The sequence below is a fragment of the Adiantum capillus-veneris genome, chromosome 9 (genome assembly GCF_014529385.1).
Source record: "Adiantum capillus-veneris isolate H3 chromosome 9, ASM1452938v2, whole genome shotgun sequence".
Classification (NCBI taxonomy): Eukaryota; Viridiplantae; Streptophyta; class Polypodiopsida; order Polypodiales; family Pteridaceae; genus Adiantum; species Adiantum capillus-veneris.
The window spans coordinates 131,908,957-131,923,520 of NC_140939.1; the positions used below are offsets into that span (position 1 = coordinate 131,908,957).

Below are 14,564 nucleotides of genomic sequence, written 5' to 3' on the forward strand. Positions count from 1 at the left end.
AATTTTTTGTGAGGTACAATTTCATTATGTGAGTGGATTCGCGAGATTTACATGCAACTAAACTGTGTCCACCCACCCTTTGCACATTTTAGGAGAATTAAGGGGAGAACATCCTGAATTGTAGTAAACATATTAATTTCACCTATTTTCCTTGTAATAATAGCTTTTTAAATGTACTATCAAATGAAAACTTAAGGGTAATTTGTAGCCACACGCGCACAATCCCTGTGGGAGCACTTTTGGTAAGTCAAAAGTTTACTGTTTTTCCCATACTTCTTCTAGTGTTAACCAAGTTGCCATTTTCCTTTCATAATATCACACTATTCTAAATGCAATAGGGGATCTGGTCTTTGAGGGTGTATGGGGGAGCCCTCTAAAAACAAGAAAAGGGAGTCCTTTTGTATACTTATGATGTACAAATTTTGGAAATAAAGGAGCTCTCTCCCTCTCTTTGTGGGGGTGTGTACATAGCAAGAGCTTTAGGCTTAGCCCCCTACACATGCGCGGAATGAATCATGTAAGAGCTATCAAGACACTCTTACTTCTCTATTGTAATGCTTTGTATTGTATTTACACTAGGCCATGTTGCCAAATGAAATTTAAGCAAAGCCACATTGGCATTTTGTAGACATAAACATATCCTTCTTTTTTTCTGTCTATCTCTATCATATCACTCTCCACATCTCTAGCTCCAGCAAGTCTTCTGCACAGATTGGGGTTCAATAAGGGACCCCCTCATGCGTAGTATTTGCGTCACTTATTGCCAAACTCTGTAAATGTCGTTGGTTTTGCCGAACTGCACTTAAGCAATGCAACAATGGACTGACCTCCTCAAATTCCTAAAATCTGACCTTGTTACTTAACAATCTTGAGAAAATAGCTGGCAGTGAGTGCTGCCTCTGTGTTTCCCAATTCCAGATCGTACGGTGTGAAAGATGGTCAACTTTGGAAAGTAATTAAGCTTCTTACATTGGGAACTGATTCTCTCTCATAAGTGATTGTGTCACTACCCAAGCCTCTTTGCCTTACTTCCCCATTTCACAATCTTGCAACTATGACAGGAACATACAGAAGAAAGAGGGCAGAAAGAATATCAATTTGCCTTTTCATTTCCAAGATACACACTTCTAATTAGATCATTGAAGCATACATGTTCGAAAGAAGAACAGGCCCACAAGTACTTTGAGGTCCAAGGCTCAGGACAGACTCTGCAGCTTGCTCTCCCTGGCTCGACTCTCCATGCAGGCTACAAGCCCCGAGTAAGGTCACCCACACCTGTTTATCTGGTTTAAAGGGTATTCTATGGATCACCTTCTCAGCCTCCTGAACATTCCCTGCCCTTCCTAGGACATCGATAATGGCATTATAATGCTCCATCTCAGGCACTATGCTCCATTTGTTGATCATGCTGAGAAAAGCGAACTCAGCTTCCTCTACTAAACCCTCTCTGCAGCATGCAGATATAAAGCAGACGAAAGTAACACCATCTGGCCTGAAACCTAGCTGCTCCATCTCATGCATCAACAGATTAACTGTTTGTATCATCCCAAACTGTGAATAAGCAGCTACAAAGGCGTTCCATGAAATATTGTTATGTTGTCTCATTTTTCTAAACACGACACCTGCATCCATGAGGGCACCCCATTTTCCATACAAATTCAAAAGGGCATTTCCAATTATGATGTCAGAGTCAAAGCCCCTTTCGAGAATTTCAGCATGTATGCTCAAGCCAACTTCCAAAGATGCGAGCCACTCACAAGGACCCATCAAGCCAATCTGTTCCGAATCTTTGCATGCCTCAGACCCAGCTTCCCCATGGTGGGAATAAGCAGAAAGAATAGCAGTCCACAAAGCCGCATCATGCTCTTGTACTTTTGAGAGCACCAACCAAGCATCTAGCAAACATGCAAACTTGGCGTAAAAATCGATGATGGTTGTCGCAAGCACGACATCAGACTCCCAGCCATACTCCACTATGTCAGCATGAATCGCTCTGCCCTCAGTTAAGCTTGCTGAGACAACACATGCCGCGAGTGCACTAACAAACGTTTCCTTGTACGGTGGAACACCCAGCAGCCTCATTTCCTTGTAAACCGTGAGCGCTTCCCTTCCCTTGCCATGATCACAATACCTTGCAATCATGGAGTTCCAAGAGATTACACTTTTTTGATGCAAGTCATCAAACATAGCACGAGCTTTATTGAGAGCTCCACACTTGCCATACATGTTGATAAGAGCATTGTGCAGGATAACATCGGATTTGCAAATGGAACCAAGGATGCGAACATGTATGGTGCAGCCAAGGGCCAAAGCCAATGGTTGGGCACATGCACATACCAAATTGACGAAGGTTCTCTCATTTGGATCCATGCCGCATTGAAGCATCAGATGAAAGACATGGAAAGCTTCCTCAGGTTGCAATCGTTTGGAATATGCACCAAGCATAGCATTCCATGTGACAATATTGCGGTGAGGCATGCAGTTGAACACAGAGCGAGCGTCATGCAAAGCATCGTTGCGTTCATACATACACAGAAGGAGGTTGCTGATAAAGGTGTCATTGGAAAGCCCGGATGAGTGGACTTGGGTGTGGATGCGCTTTCCTTCAGGTAAGTTTCTGCATGTTTTCAGAAGATCGACAATAAGTTGCCGGTCTGCAGGCTTGCCGAGGCTAGTGTGAGTACCACTACCATGAAGAGGTTGCACTGCAACCTCGTCTGGGAGCATATGCAAGTTCAGCTGGCCCCCAAGCGCCGTTTCCATTTGCTCTCTCTCTCTCTCTCTCTCTCTCTCTCTCTCTCTCCGTGTTGAAGCCTGCACAGAGATCTCTCTCTCTCCCGCTTCTTTCACCACATGTTCGAGCGCCAGGATGCATGACCTGTCTGCTGTCGAGTTGGTTTTTGTCACAGGCTAGCATCTACGTCATGGCTCTTGCCCATGAAATTCGCAGGCTAACATCTTCGTCTTTCACGGGTGGGCAACCACATCATAAGTTAGAGCTTATATTAGGATTAGGATTAGGAGAGCTCTGGTGGTGACACTATGGAAATGGTGTGAATCATAGCTTATTCTGAGGCTTGGTAACAGCCCTCCTCCAACGAGCTGGCCGAAAGCTCGACGACCTCGCAACATGATTAAGATTTGGAGTCAAACGATGTGTGATGAAGGAGAATTTGCAAATGATAACCTCTAAAAATGTTGAGAGATGCAATTTGTGCATTGTGATGCTTGTGCCCATCAAAAACAAAAAAAAACCATACAGTATGTGTGAAATTAGCACCATTCTCTACATTTGTAATAATATCATAGGGAAGCTTCTCTTCCCGAGTCACTATTATCCCGTCTAGTGTTGAAGGGGGACTAATGCTTCTCCTCTAGTGTTTGAGGGACTTTGTCATTTTAAAATACTTTAGTTGCACAAAGAAGAAATCATTACATTTGATGTTATGGAGGCTTATATCATTCCAGATTGTCATGCCTCCCTTCGTTGAGCAGTGCAAAAGTTCTTCAATCCTTGTCACCTTCTTTTAAAATCTTTTCAAAAAGATGACATAAATTGCTTTAATTCATGTGTGATGAAATTCAATTTTTAAGTACTTTTGAGATCACATGCAAAAAATTGAATATATGAAATATAAGTATAACTTTGGTATTAGTCGTATGTATCAAAGGAAAACCTTGGATGGATCGGCTCATAAACCTTACTTTTAATGTTCCACCACGTGGCCACTAGTTTTTGTTTTGTTGATATACACCATCAAAGCACAAATTGACTCTTAAACCTTCCATTCACTATTGCACCACCTAGCCACTATTGTGTTGCTATACCTCTTCTTGTACACTTTATGTCATGTCAACTCATCAAATGGGTCAGTAGCAACAACAAAAGCTCTTAGCATTCCAAAGAATTTGGTCACAGCTCTTGGTATCATTTCATTCTTGTACACGCTCTCTATGTACAAACGATAGCACTTTCCTAGCCTCATTCTAATTGCTCACCCTACTCTTTGCTTTGGGAAGGTGGCTTCTTCCACCAGATATCTTCCTTGCACATTGACCATAGGGAATTACAATGGTCAGCAATCCAAGACCGTAATAGAAGAAGAGTATACACCTGTCTAGCAGCCACCATAGCATCAAAGAGCATGTCTCGAAAAAACCAATCAGACATGCGAGCACCATCAGCCAAGGGACAGAATGGACAAAAAGTCATCCAGCATGTGTTGAACCTCTCTCCAAAGCTGACGGTAATGCATACCCAATCCAAAACGTCAAGCGGCAAGGGGAAACTGAAAAGTGTAGCTCGCCTCATCAACCACATCACCAACTACTTGAAGGCCATGACAAGAGATAAAGTATGCCCAGCGAGGCGAACGGTCAACCAAAGTAAGAGAGAATGCCTGACTCCAATGAAGACTCTCCAGTCAAAGCGAATTCCCTTCCCGCTATTGTTGACCATGCCAAGATAAATGAATTGTAACCTCTTTCCACACAAAAATAAAATTGGAAGTAAGTGGGCATCTCAGAATGTGTCCTTCCATCTTGCCAAACACGACCTCCCAGAGAGAAGGTTGCTAGTGACCAAAGGAGGAAGCGACAACATGCTGACACAAGCAGGCAATCATAAGAGCCCAAGGCTGAGATTGTTGCAAAAGAGCAGGTAACAACGTGGCCTTCCTAGCAAAAACATGTCGTTGCAAATCTAAGATATTTAGACCGTCAAAGCACTTGGGAGTGGAAAGCTTCTCCATCAACATCAAATGCATGCCTTTTTTGTAAGCATGAGTTCGCCACAAATAGGACAAAAGTGATGACATAAGAGAAGTGAGACAATGGCGAGGCCAATGTAGTAATGGCAAAAAGAACTGAACATAAGCCATCAAGATACTTTAAATGATTTTCAAGCGAGCATGCAACGGCCATGTAGATAATTTCCAGTAATGCAATTTAACATTCAAGCATTGCATAATCCGATGCACTTTTTGACCGTGAGAGACGTTCCTTTGAAGTGGATACCCCAAATGCCTGACAATCACATTCGAAGGAGCAATCACTCCTAGCCACAACAAAGCATGTCAAAAACAAGGATTCATCGGTAGAAGCTTCGATTTGTGAAAATTGACTCTAAGACCAGTCGCAAGCCCATACAACTCCAAAGTGTCCATATTCACTCGAACGTTAGCATGGAAATTTTGAGGCATAAACAAAGAGTCGTCGACATAAGCGTGCCCAATGAAGTTGTGACCCGGTGGTAACTGCAAGCCATGAAGACGACCAAAAGAAGTGAAGTGATCGAGTTGCATCAACAAAGGGTGTGTGGCAATACATACAACAATGCACTACTAAGGGGGCAGCCCTGCCTAATTGAACAACCAAGAGGCCAAGAATCTTTCAGTTCACCTTCAAGAATCCCCGAAGACGAACTGCGAGCATATAAGAAATAAACGACATTGGCTAATTTGGGACCAAACCCAAGACACCGCATTGTAGAAACAATGTCTTCCCATTGCACAATGTCAAAAGCCTTCTCAATGTCAACTTGTATAACAAGTACATCCTGATGCGTATACTGTGCATACTCCATGCCAATCAGAACATTAGCCAAATCGTTAGTGATTTGGCGACGCGGTATGAAACCATACTGAGCCTAATGAATTCCAGTAAGAAGGTGATCTTTAATTCAATTCACCAACAACTTAACCAATATCTTAGAAACAACAGGCATCAAAGTAATAGGTCACCAATGAGAAGAACGCTCGCAAAGTTCTTGCTCAGGCAACAATTTAAGCAAACCCTCTTTCCATGATACTGGCAAGTCTTTTAAGAATCTCCCAAAAGGAGAGGAAGAACTCCACAGTAAGCATATCCAAGCCAGGGGATTGCCAATGGACCAATGCAAGCAACGCGCAATGCAGTTCAGAATCTGTGAAAGGTTCCTCAAGGCTTTGTGCATCCTAAGAAGAAATGATTGGTTGTACATGAGAGAGCAACATCTGTTGTGCTTGACAAACTGTTATAGATGGCCGAGGAGGAGCAGCAAACACCTATCTATAATGCGAGACCATAGCATCAGCAAGCTCCTGTTTGGATGATGTCCAAACACCTGAAAGAAGCTTTACTCGCTTAATGTCCTGGGAAACCCTCGAGTGATGCAGATGCTTTAAAAACTGTTTCGAAGCACAACCTTTATCCACAAAGGCCCGTTGACGAGCATGCGTATGGCATTTGTCAGGTCTTTGTTTATTATTAAGTTGTATATATACTCGAGCTTCACATAACTCTGATAATTCAAAGTCCGATAACGATCGCGAGTCAGCTAATTCGTACAACTGTTGCTTGTTGGCATCATTAACATTGCTTCGAATCCGATGCATGTAATGTTTACCATAATCTTGAATAGCACATTGCACTCGCATAACAAAACGAAACCAAGCAACATCAATATCAAGATGCATGTGAGCAAGCAAAGGGGAAACCCGTTCGGAGATCAAATCTTGAAAGGCCTCATGAGTAAGATAAGCATTGTTAATAAGAGCAGACTCTTTTGAGAAAGAGGTCTGTCACAAAGAGATTGCCCGGAGTACAAATTCAATAAAACAGGGTGACGATCTGCAATAACTGCAAAGTGTAATCCATTCTCCTATCGTAAACAAAATAGTCTTACTGCTGTGAGTTTAGTGTACACACACAATGCATAAGATATATATCCGCTCTCGTAATAGGACTTGTGTCCCTCGCCTTTTGAACATGTGGCCTATGTAACAGTATGTAACATGTTCATTAGTGTGCCTTCAAAGCAACCCGTCTCTCTTCTCCTACGCACGGTACCGCGACCCCGCCGTACACCGACATAGCCAGGCAGACTGCGTCGTCGATCACTTGACCCTTTTCCTCTAGGCTCTTTTCTCTTCTGTTTTCAGCAGAATCGCCTTCGCCCGTTAATCGATTTATTGTACCGGTTGAATTTGTCACGTGGGCGCACTACGGCAGTCACTGAAAGCTCCATGTCACGCTTCGCAGACTCTGCCTAGAAGGATTGTGAACGCAGCAGTCTGTTGATGTATTGCGGCTGTGGAGAGCAAAAAACGTTCATAAAATAGCGCTCTGATCTTCAACTCAGAGATTGTATCTTTGTCTTGTGCTAATTCACCAGCACCATGGCAAGGGCAGCAGAGAATTTAAGCCTTTCAGTTCTTCTGTTGTTATCCTTGCTTGTATTTCCTGTGTTCGGCAGGTTCGTTGTGGAGAAAAATAGTATTTCTGTGCTCTCTCCCGAATCTATAGCAGGAAAGCAAGACAGTGCTATTGGCAACTTTGGAGCCCCAGACTATGGAGGCTCCATGATTTTGGATGTCAAGCTGCCAGAGAAGGGTGCTGATGGATGCAAACCCTTCGAAACCTCTTTTAAGCGAATGAATCCAAAAGCAAATCCAACAGTTGCCTTACTTGATCGAGGAGGTATAAGCTAGTTCTTGATCATCCTCCTTAGATGCATATAAAAAGCTGATGGTGATAGTATCTTTTCATTTATGGTTCAAAAGGGGTTTTTGAAACCTCAGGGTTTTTGAGCCGGGGTTCTGTGACAGTCAGCTTTTGGGAGCTCCCTTCTTTTGTTACATGCTATGATGTCGTTTTCGATAGAGTACTTTATGTTCGGTTTCTTGGATCTTTAGGTGCATTGAAAAGTTCATCATTCTGTGTGGAATTTGAACTTTTTATCATTGTTTTTGCAGGATGTTACTTTGCATTAAAGGTTTGGAATGCCCAAAATGCCGGTGCTGCATGTGTGTTGGTGGCAGATGATCGTGTTGAGCCTCTCATCACGATGGACTCTCCACAAGAGGATGAGAAAGCTGCAGAATACTTACAAAACATCACAATTCCTTCTGCTTTAATTGAGAAAACGTTTGGTGACCAAATCAAGGGAGAGTTGGCGAAGAAACAAACTGTGACAGTAAAGCTGGATTGGTCGGAGTCTTTGCCTCACCCGGATGAGAAGGTTGAGTATGAGTTTTGGACCAGCAGCAATGATGAGTGTGGAGCAAAATGTGACGCTCAGGTGGACTTTGTGAAGAATTTCAAGGGTGCAGCACAACTGCTTGAGAAGGGGGGCTACACATCATTCACTCCTCATTACATCACTTGGTATTGTCCTGACGCATTCGTAAAGAGCAAACAATGTCAGTCACAGTGCATCAATCATGGGAGATATTGTGCTCCCGATCCCGAACAGGACTTTTCAAAAGGGTATGATGGAAAAGATGTGGTCACAGAAAATCTGAGGCAGCTCTGTGTGTTCAAGGTTGCAAATGCTTCCAATAAACCATGGGTGTGGTGGGACTATGTCACGGATTTCCATATAAGGTGTCCCATGAGTGAAAAGAAGTACAATCAAGAGTGTGCAGAGAAGGTCATAGGCTCCCTAGGCAAGAAAATGTTTGCTTTTGTCTGTTCTGTTTTCAAATCTTATCCAACAATGTGTAGGCAGCGTTTCAAAATGTGTGTGTGTGTGTACATATGCTTGAGCAGGAATTCCAGCAAACAAGGTTCGTGAATGCATGGGAAATCCAGATGCGGATACGAGTAACCCCTTGTTGAAGTCCGAACAGGATGCTCAGGTTTTCAAAAACTTTACAACCGCTTATTTCTGCTGGGATGTTTTTATGCAATAATCAGCTAACAGGAAGAGCTTGTAGGTAGGGCAAGGAGCACGAGGGGATGTTACGATCTTGCCAACTCTTATCATCAATGACAGGCAATATCGAGGTGAGTTACCGAGAAAGTGTCAAAAGGCCTTTATCCCAGATTGAGGTTGGTTTCTTATGGGCTAACACCACTGCAGGCAAACTGGACAAAGGAGCCGTTTTGAAAGCCATTTGTGCTGGGTTCAAAGAGAGCACTGAACCTCCTGTATGCCTGAGTGATGGTAATTCTCTTGTGGCCTGGGCCAAAAGCCATATCACATATTCACTTGTTCATTTCGATTTGCTGTCATTTCAGATATGGAGACAAATGAATGCTTGACTAACAATGGTGGTTGTTGGAAGAGTACTGAAGCAAACATTACTGCGTGCAAGGTAATGTACCCCGTGATTCGTGCATCCTCATTTATCGTTTAAATTTGCATCAGAAATCTTTTTCTGTCAGACATTTGTTTTCTAGTGTTGTATATTGAATGTCTTGTCATGCAAATTATACCATCATCATTGCAAATTGAATATTGAGCCCTTATGTGTCTCAATGATCTTGTTTTGGCTCTGAAATCTTCAGAGGGATTTATTTTTTCTGTGCCCATAATGTATTTGGCAGAACACGTATTATATTTTTAATATCCTGCAGTAGTTGTGCATTGTTCATGATAAATACTGGTGCTAGGTTGCTATTTTCATCGGTTAAGATGATTCAAAGGTACTCACTGTACTCTGATTTGGTGGTGATAGGATACTTTCCGAGGGCGCATTTGTGAGTGCCCTACAGTGCAAGGTGTTCAATTTCAAGGCGATGGCTATACTTATTGTGAAGGTAACTCTTGTGGTGCTTTCCCATCTCAGAGGTGTACTGACTTTACGCACAAGAATTGATAACGCTACTCCAGACTGAGTATTTAAAAGAGAACTTTGCATTTGTGTTACTATTTCAGCTGTAGGTCCAGGCCGGTGCAAATTAGATAATGGGGGTTGTTGGTCGGAAACAAGAAATGGGCAAACGTTTTCTGCTTGTAAGTCAAGTCATTTGAAGGGCTGTGACTGTCCTCCCGGTTTCCATGGAGATGGTAAAAAGCATTGCGAAGGTAAGTCTTCATGCAAGAGTGTGTTTTTCTGGGTTCTGGTGTATATCTGGTTGGGTGTGACTAATGGGTCTGGATCATTATCATCCACTATCTAGATGTCGATGAATGCAAGGAGAAGACTGCTTGCCAGTGTGCAGATTGCAGCTGTAAAAATAAGTGGGGCGGTTACGACTGTACGTGCAAAGGTGGCCTCCTTTACATGAAGGAGCAAGACACATGCATTGGTATGTCGATGTTGGCTTGCCTTTGAGCTTTTTATCTACCTAGTGCAACAAGTTATTTATTCGTGTGTGGGTCCTCCGACTCTAGATTTAAACTTTTCCTCCTTTTCATTATTTTGGGAAAATAACCAAAATACTCCTCAAATGTGTGGACATTCTCTAAATACCCTGCAAATTTCTAAAATACCCCTCAGATTTGGCAAAGTTTGTCAAAAATTCCAAAATTCCCTTAAATTTTAGAAAAAATTCTCAATCTTGCAACATCTCTTAAGGCATTCGTTTCCGCATCAATTTATAGGAAGATTGGTTCTCCCTCATTGCAAGATGATAAGAGGATTTCTTATGGTATTTGCGGGTTCTTGGGAGGAAAATGTTCGTTATTTGTGGACGCACATGAGCTAGTTGGTGAAAACTTTTGTCTGAGGCATGTAAAGATAGATTTTCATTATCATAAAAAGAAAAGCTATGTGAAAATTGGAGCAATTCATCCAAAATTGGTGCAAAGGTAGTCTGGTAAACATTTCTAGGGTATTTTGGGTATTTTCGCTAAGTACAGGGGTAATTTAGTAATTTTCCCCATTATTTAACTGACGTTGAGTGCTAATACATCCAATCTGGTTGACAGGTAAGGGTTCTGGACGTCTAGGTTGGTTTGCGATATTTGTAATTGTAGCAGCAATGGTCGGAATTTGCGTAGCAGGCTATGCTGTATACAAATACAGGATTCGAGTAAGTTGTTGGTTAAATTTTATTTATGTTTTGTGGTTAAAAAGGTTTTTGGGGCCTGTCTAAGTGATGGTTGGTTCGACTTGCAGTCGTACATGGACTCGGAGATTCGTGCCATTATGGCGCAGTATATGCCTTTGGATAGTCAAAGTGATGTCCATCAACCGTTGCGAGAGGGTTTGTGAAAGGCACTCTTTAACTTCTAACTGGGACGGGGATTGGAGCCGAATTTTGTGATAGTGCCGTATGTCACCTCATCTATTAGGAGGTAGATGACTCATGTCATTAGGCTGGCACACAATTGTTGACATATATACAGAGAGCGAGAGAGAGGGTATCTATAAAGCTGTTTGCTATAACAGCAGAGCTATGAGGGTGCCAGGTGAATGTGGAATTACATTCTGTTGGTGGCTGTTAATAATACCTTAACCTAATTTCCAAGTTTAGTCAGAACTCTCTCTCTCTCTCTCTCTCTCTCTCTCTCTCTCTCTCTCTCTCGTCGAATAGGTCTCTTGGGATTGTTCCTACGATGTCAAAAATTTCTCTCTCTCTCTCTCTCTCTCTCTTTCTCTCCATATCCATTTTTTGAAGTTAGACCGAGCAAGTCATTGTATGTGCTTGGAAATAAGTGTTTTTTTTTTTCCACTTTGCAATCGATCTATTTTATGGTTTATTATTCTCCATGTTTTGGGAAGAGAGGAACTTGTGTAAAATATATGCATCCATGGGGAGGCTTTGTTCTTTTGCAGGAAGGTTTTAGGTTAAATATCTTGGAAAATATTTTTTAGTGTTTTTAAGTACAATGCCCATGTACATGGTGCAAGCTACCTTTCCATTTGAAGTCGGAATCTTCTTTTGTTAAGGTGGTTAATTGATGATTCATTTTATTACATAGCCTTGGATGACTTGGCTTATCTTCCATTTTATTCTTTTAGAATGCCAGAGTACCACTTCATGAAGCTGTATGCAAGTTTTAGCATAAATTGAGAGAGAGAGAGAGAGAGAGAGAGAGAGAGAGAGAGAGAGAGAGAGAGGTGATTTTGGGCATGATACCTGTCAACCCCAACCTCTTCTAGAGCTTCAAACAATCCTGTTCTATTGCTATCGTGTCTCTAAATGCAAAAGGGGATAAGATATGATATTCCAAACCCTAATTTTAGGTCATCGCTCGGTCTCATTAAAGTCCTTTTTTACCTCCATCTCATCCTCGTTTGGTTGTGCGTTGACCATGGGTTCATATCTCTGTGTAAATCATGGCTTGAATTATGCTTTGTTCAAGATTATGGGCTCATACAGAACTATGCCTTAATTCATATTAGCTTTTGTTGTGAGAGAGAAATGAAATGTTATATTTACATCTTCAAAAGGCCAAAATGACCTATGAGACCAAAAAGTTACAATTGGTGAATATGATACCATGTCTGAGTACGGAAATTACAAAGTTACAAAGAACTAACGCTAAAACACTAAGGAGAAAGGAAATAAGAGGGGGGGGGGGGGGGGGGTTGTTCAGATAAAATCTCTCATCGGTCGTTGTCGGATCTCATCAACCTCCTCCATGGTCAGTACTCTGGTTGGGTGTCTTGCATGTCGAGCTAGAGTGATATGTATCTTCTGTTGTAGCCTTCGTCAGTATTGGGAGACCCCTCTAGGGCGTGGACGTTTGGATCTGCTAAGCTAAGTGGCTCGGTCAAGCAGTGTACCTCTAGTATGAGTAGGCTCTGAGATCTGTTGTAATGATTGCTCTGTTGGCTCTCCTATGGTTGGTGTAAAGAAATCTGTGATTCGTCTTTGAGACTTTCCCCTGATGTCCTCAACAAGCTCTCCCTAATTCTGTGCAGCTCTAGCAGGAACAATCCGAGACACCTCTGATCCTTGTATCTCATGACTCTAGAAAAAGGTCCAAACCCTTCTCTGAAGAGGCAGTGGAAGCGGCCACGTATCTCATAGTATGCCGGGCAATGACATGTGTAGTGCAGCTCTATCTTTGGCTCTAAGTTACATAGGTGACATATCTTGGCTCCTACCGACACCCCTCGAAATCGGCCAGTCTCGATTTGGAGCTGATGTGAGGATGTGCGTATCTGTCCAATAGCGCATCTTGTCCCATGAGATAAGTGTGTATCCATGTATGCAGGCCTGGTCACAAAGCCGTCCTCTATGAGGTAGAGAGAGAGAGAGAGAGAGAGAGATGAGAGAGATGATAGTTGTTTCATACATTTAATTGTTGAAGTTAACCGTGTTCAAGGCATTCATATCCTTTCCATTGCCTTGAAAAAGATTTTGTTAGTTAGACATGCTTTAATGCAAGAAACATCAATAAAGACATGGTGCGCTTGCATGCACCCATACATGTAGTATCAAGTCCGATAAATATGAGCAAGATTCAAAAAACAACAATGCTAGCAAGCAAGATTGGAACTTGGAAGAGTGAAGGGTTAATGTGCTATGTGTTGAAGAGGGCTCCCTATGTGACCAAAGCTTGAAGAGGCAACACTCAATGAGGACAGCATGAAACGAATGCCAAGCTCTTTACCTCTCTTCAACTTTGAAATTCAAAGAACTTGACACTTCCCAACACAAGTAGAACCGCCCCGCCCCGCCCCGCCCCGCTCCGCTTGTAGTACCATAAACAATAGAGCCGAGCTTGTGTAGTACCATAAAAAAATAGTTATGCCCTTCATAAAACTCTTGTCATTGTGCTGCAACTAAGAGTACATCACATTATGTAAGTGTAGTAAAACCAAACAAAGGAAAACTCCTCTTCTAGAATTCTCTCATAGAAATCCTAAACCTAGTTCTAATTAACTAATTCAATTTATAAACTCTTGATATGGTTTGGTTATTGTTGTACATGAGCGGTGCTATACATCTCAAGCAAATATTAACCAAGGACATCTATTGGGACCAAGCTGAGTGGATCTTGGAAGGAACTCCTCCTACCTTCAAGATATACATTATTAACATGTGTACTCCTTAAGCATAGTTTGGCATCTAAGGATAACCAAAAGGTAGATTACTATTTGGTTTAAAAGATTTGAGTATCGACATTCCCATCGACAATAACATTTGTAACAAGCATCATACGAACATGCATAAAGAAACCAAAGAAGAGGGTATCTCCAAGTTTCATATCCAGGATTTTCTAACTTGAGGTAGACTAGCTTTCACATGCACTCTTATAAACTTGTCACTCATGTGTGTGACATACTAATTGGATGATTCTACGCATTTAGTGATTAAAACTATCCATCATGCTGGCAATTATTTTACCAACCATAGTTGTGTTCCCCGGTCATAGAGAAAAAGCTATGCAAGAAGCAAAATTGGTGCACAAGGTTATTGGTTTTACTATGACAGGCCCCCTCTCGAAAGTTATTTTGCATTTCATGACCCAAAGACTTGATTCATTAGGGGAATTTTGAGGTCACTTTTGTGCCCTGTAAGAATATGTAGAGAGAGAATATATACTTTATTTTAAAAATAGTGAAATGTTTGTAAAAAGGTGAGTTTGCGTCCTTTTTACCTCCACCGAAACATGTCATTGTCAAATCTTTCTAGGATCTTTCGTATTCTAAAAAATACTCCCTCCAAAACTAACGAAAAGGTCAGTTCTGGCCCAAAATTCAAAATTTCCAAAAGCTGAAACAAACCTTTTCTGTGTCGTCTTCTTCCTCGTATCTGCACAGCTTTTTCCTATAGTACTATCTCTAACAAATACTGTTAACAGACTTTCATGAGGAAGAGAAGAAGCTTATACCATCTACACATTGAGCTAAATGAAGAATATTGTCCAGTGCGCAAGAGAAACAAATGTGCAGAGGTGT

At 41.8% G+C, this 14,564-nt stretch overlaps 2 protein-coding genes across 2 annotated transcripts; one reads left to right on the plus strand and one right to left on the minus strand.

Annotated features, from left to right (window-relative positions):
• Positions 1 to 506: 506 nt before the first annotated feature.
• Positions 507 to 3,051, minus strand: LOC147451189 (pentatricopeptide repeat-containing protein At2g33680-like). The gene has a single exon (XM_086520150.1). It carries the CDS (start codon positions 2,761 to 2,763, stop codon positions 1,132 to 1,134), a length of 1,632 nt encoding a protein of 543 aa, XP_086376276.1. The 5' UTR covers positions 2,764 to 3,051; the 3' UTR covers positions 507 to 1,131.
• Positions 3,052 to 6,770: 3,719 nt separating this feature from the next.
• LOC147451190 (vacuolar-sorting receptor 1-like) lies at positions 6,771 to 11,190 on the plus strand. The gene is made up of 11 exons (XM_086520151.1): positions 6,771 to 7,458; positions 7,734 to 8,426; positions 8,530 to 8,618; positions 8,697 to 8,766; positions 8,843 to 8,926; positions 9,001 to 9,077; positions 9,441 to 9,522; positions 9,641 to 9,790; positions 9,886 to 10,014; positions 10,637 to 10,740; positions 10,827 to 11,190. The coding sequence occupies exons 1-11, from the start codon at positions 7,158 to 7,160 to the stop codon at positions 10,920 to 10,922; spliced, it is 1,875 nt and encodes a 624-aa protein (XP_086376277.1). The 5' UTR covers positions 6,771 to 7,157; the 3' UTR covers positions 10,923 to 11,190.
• Positions 11,191 to 14,564: the final 3,374 nt, after the last annotated feature.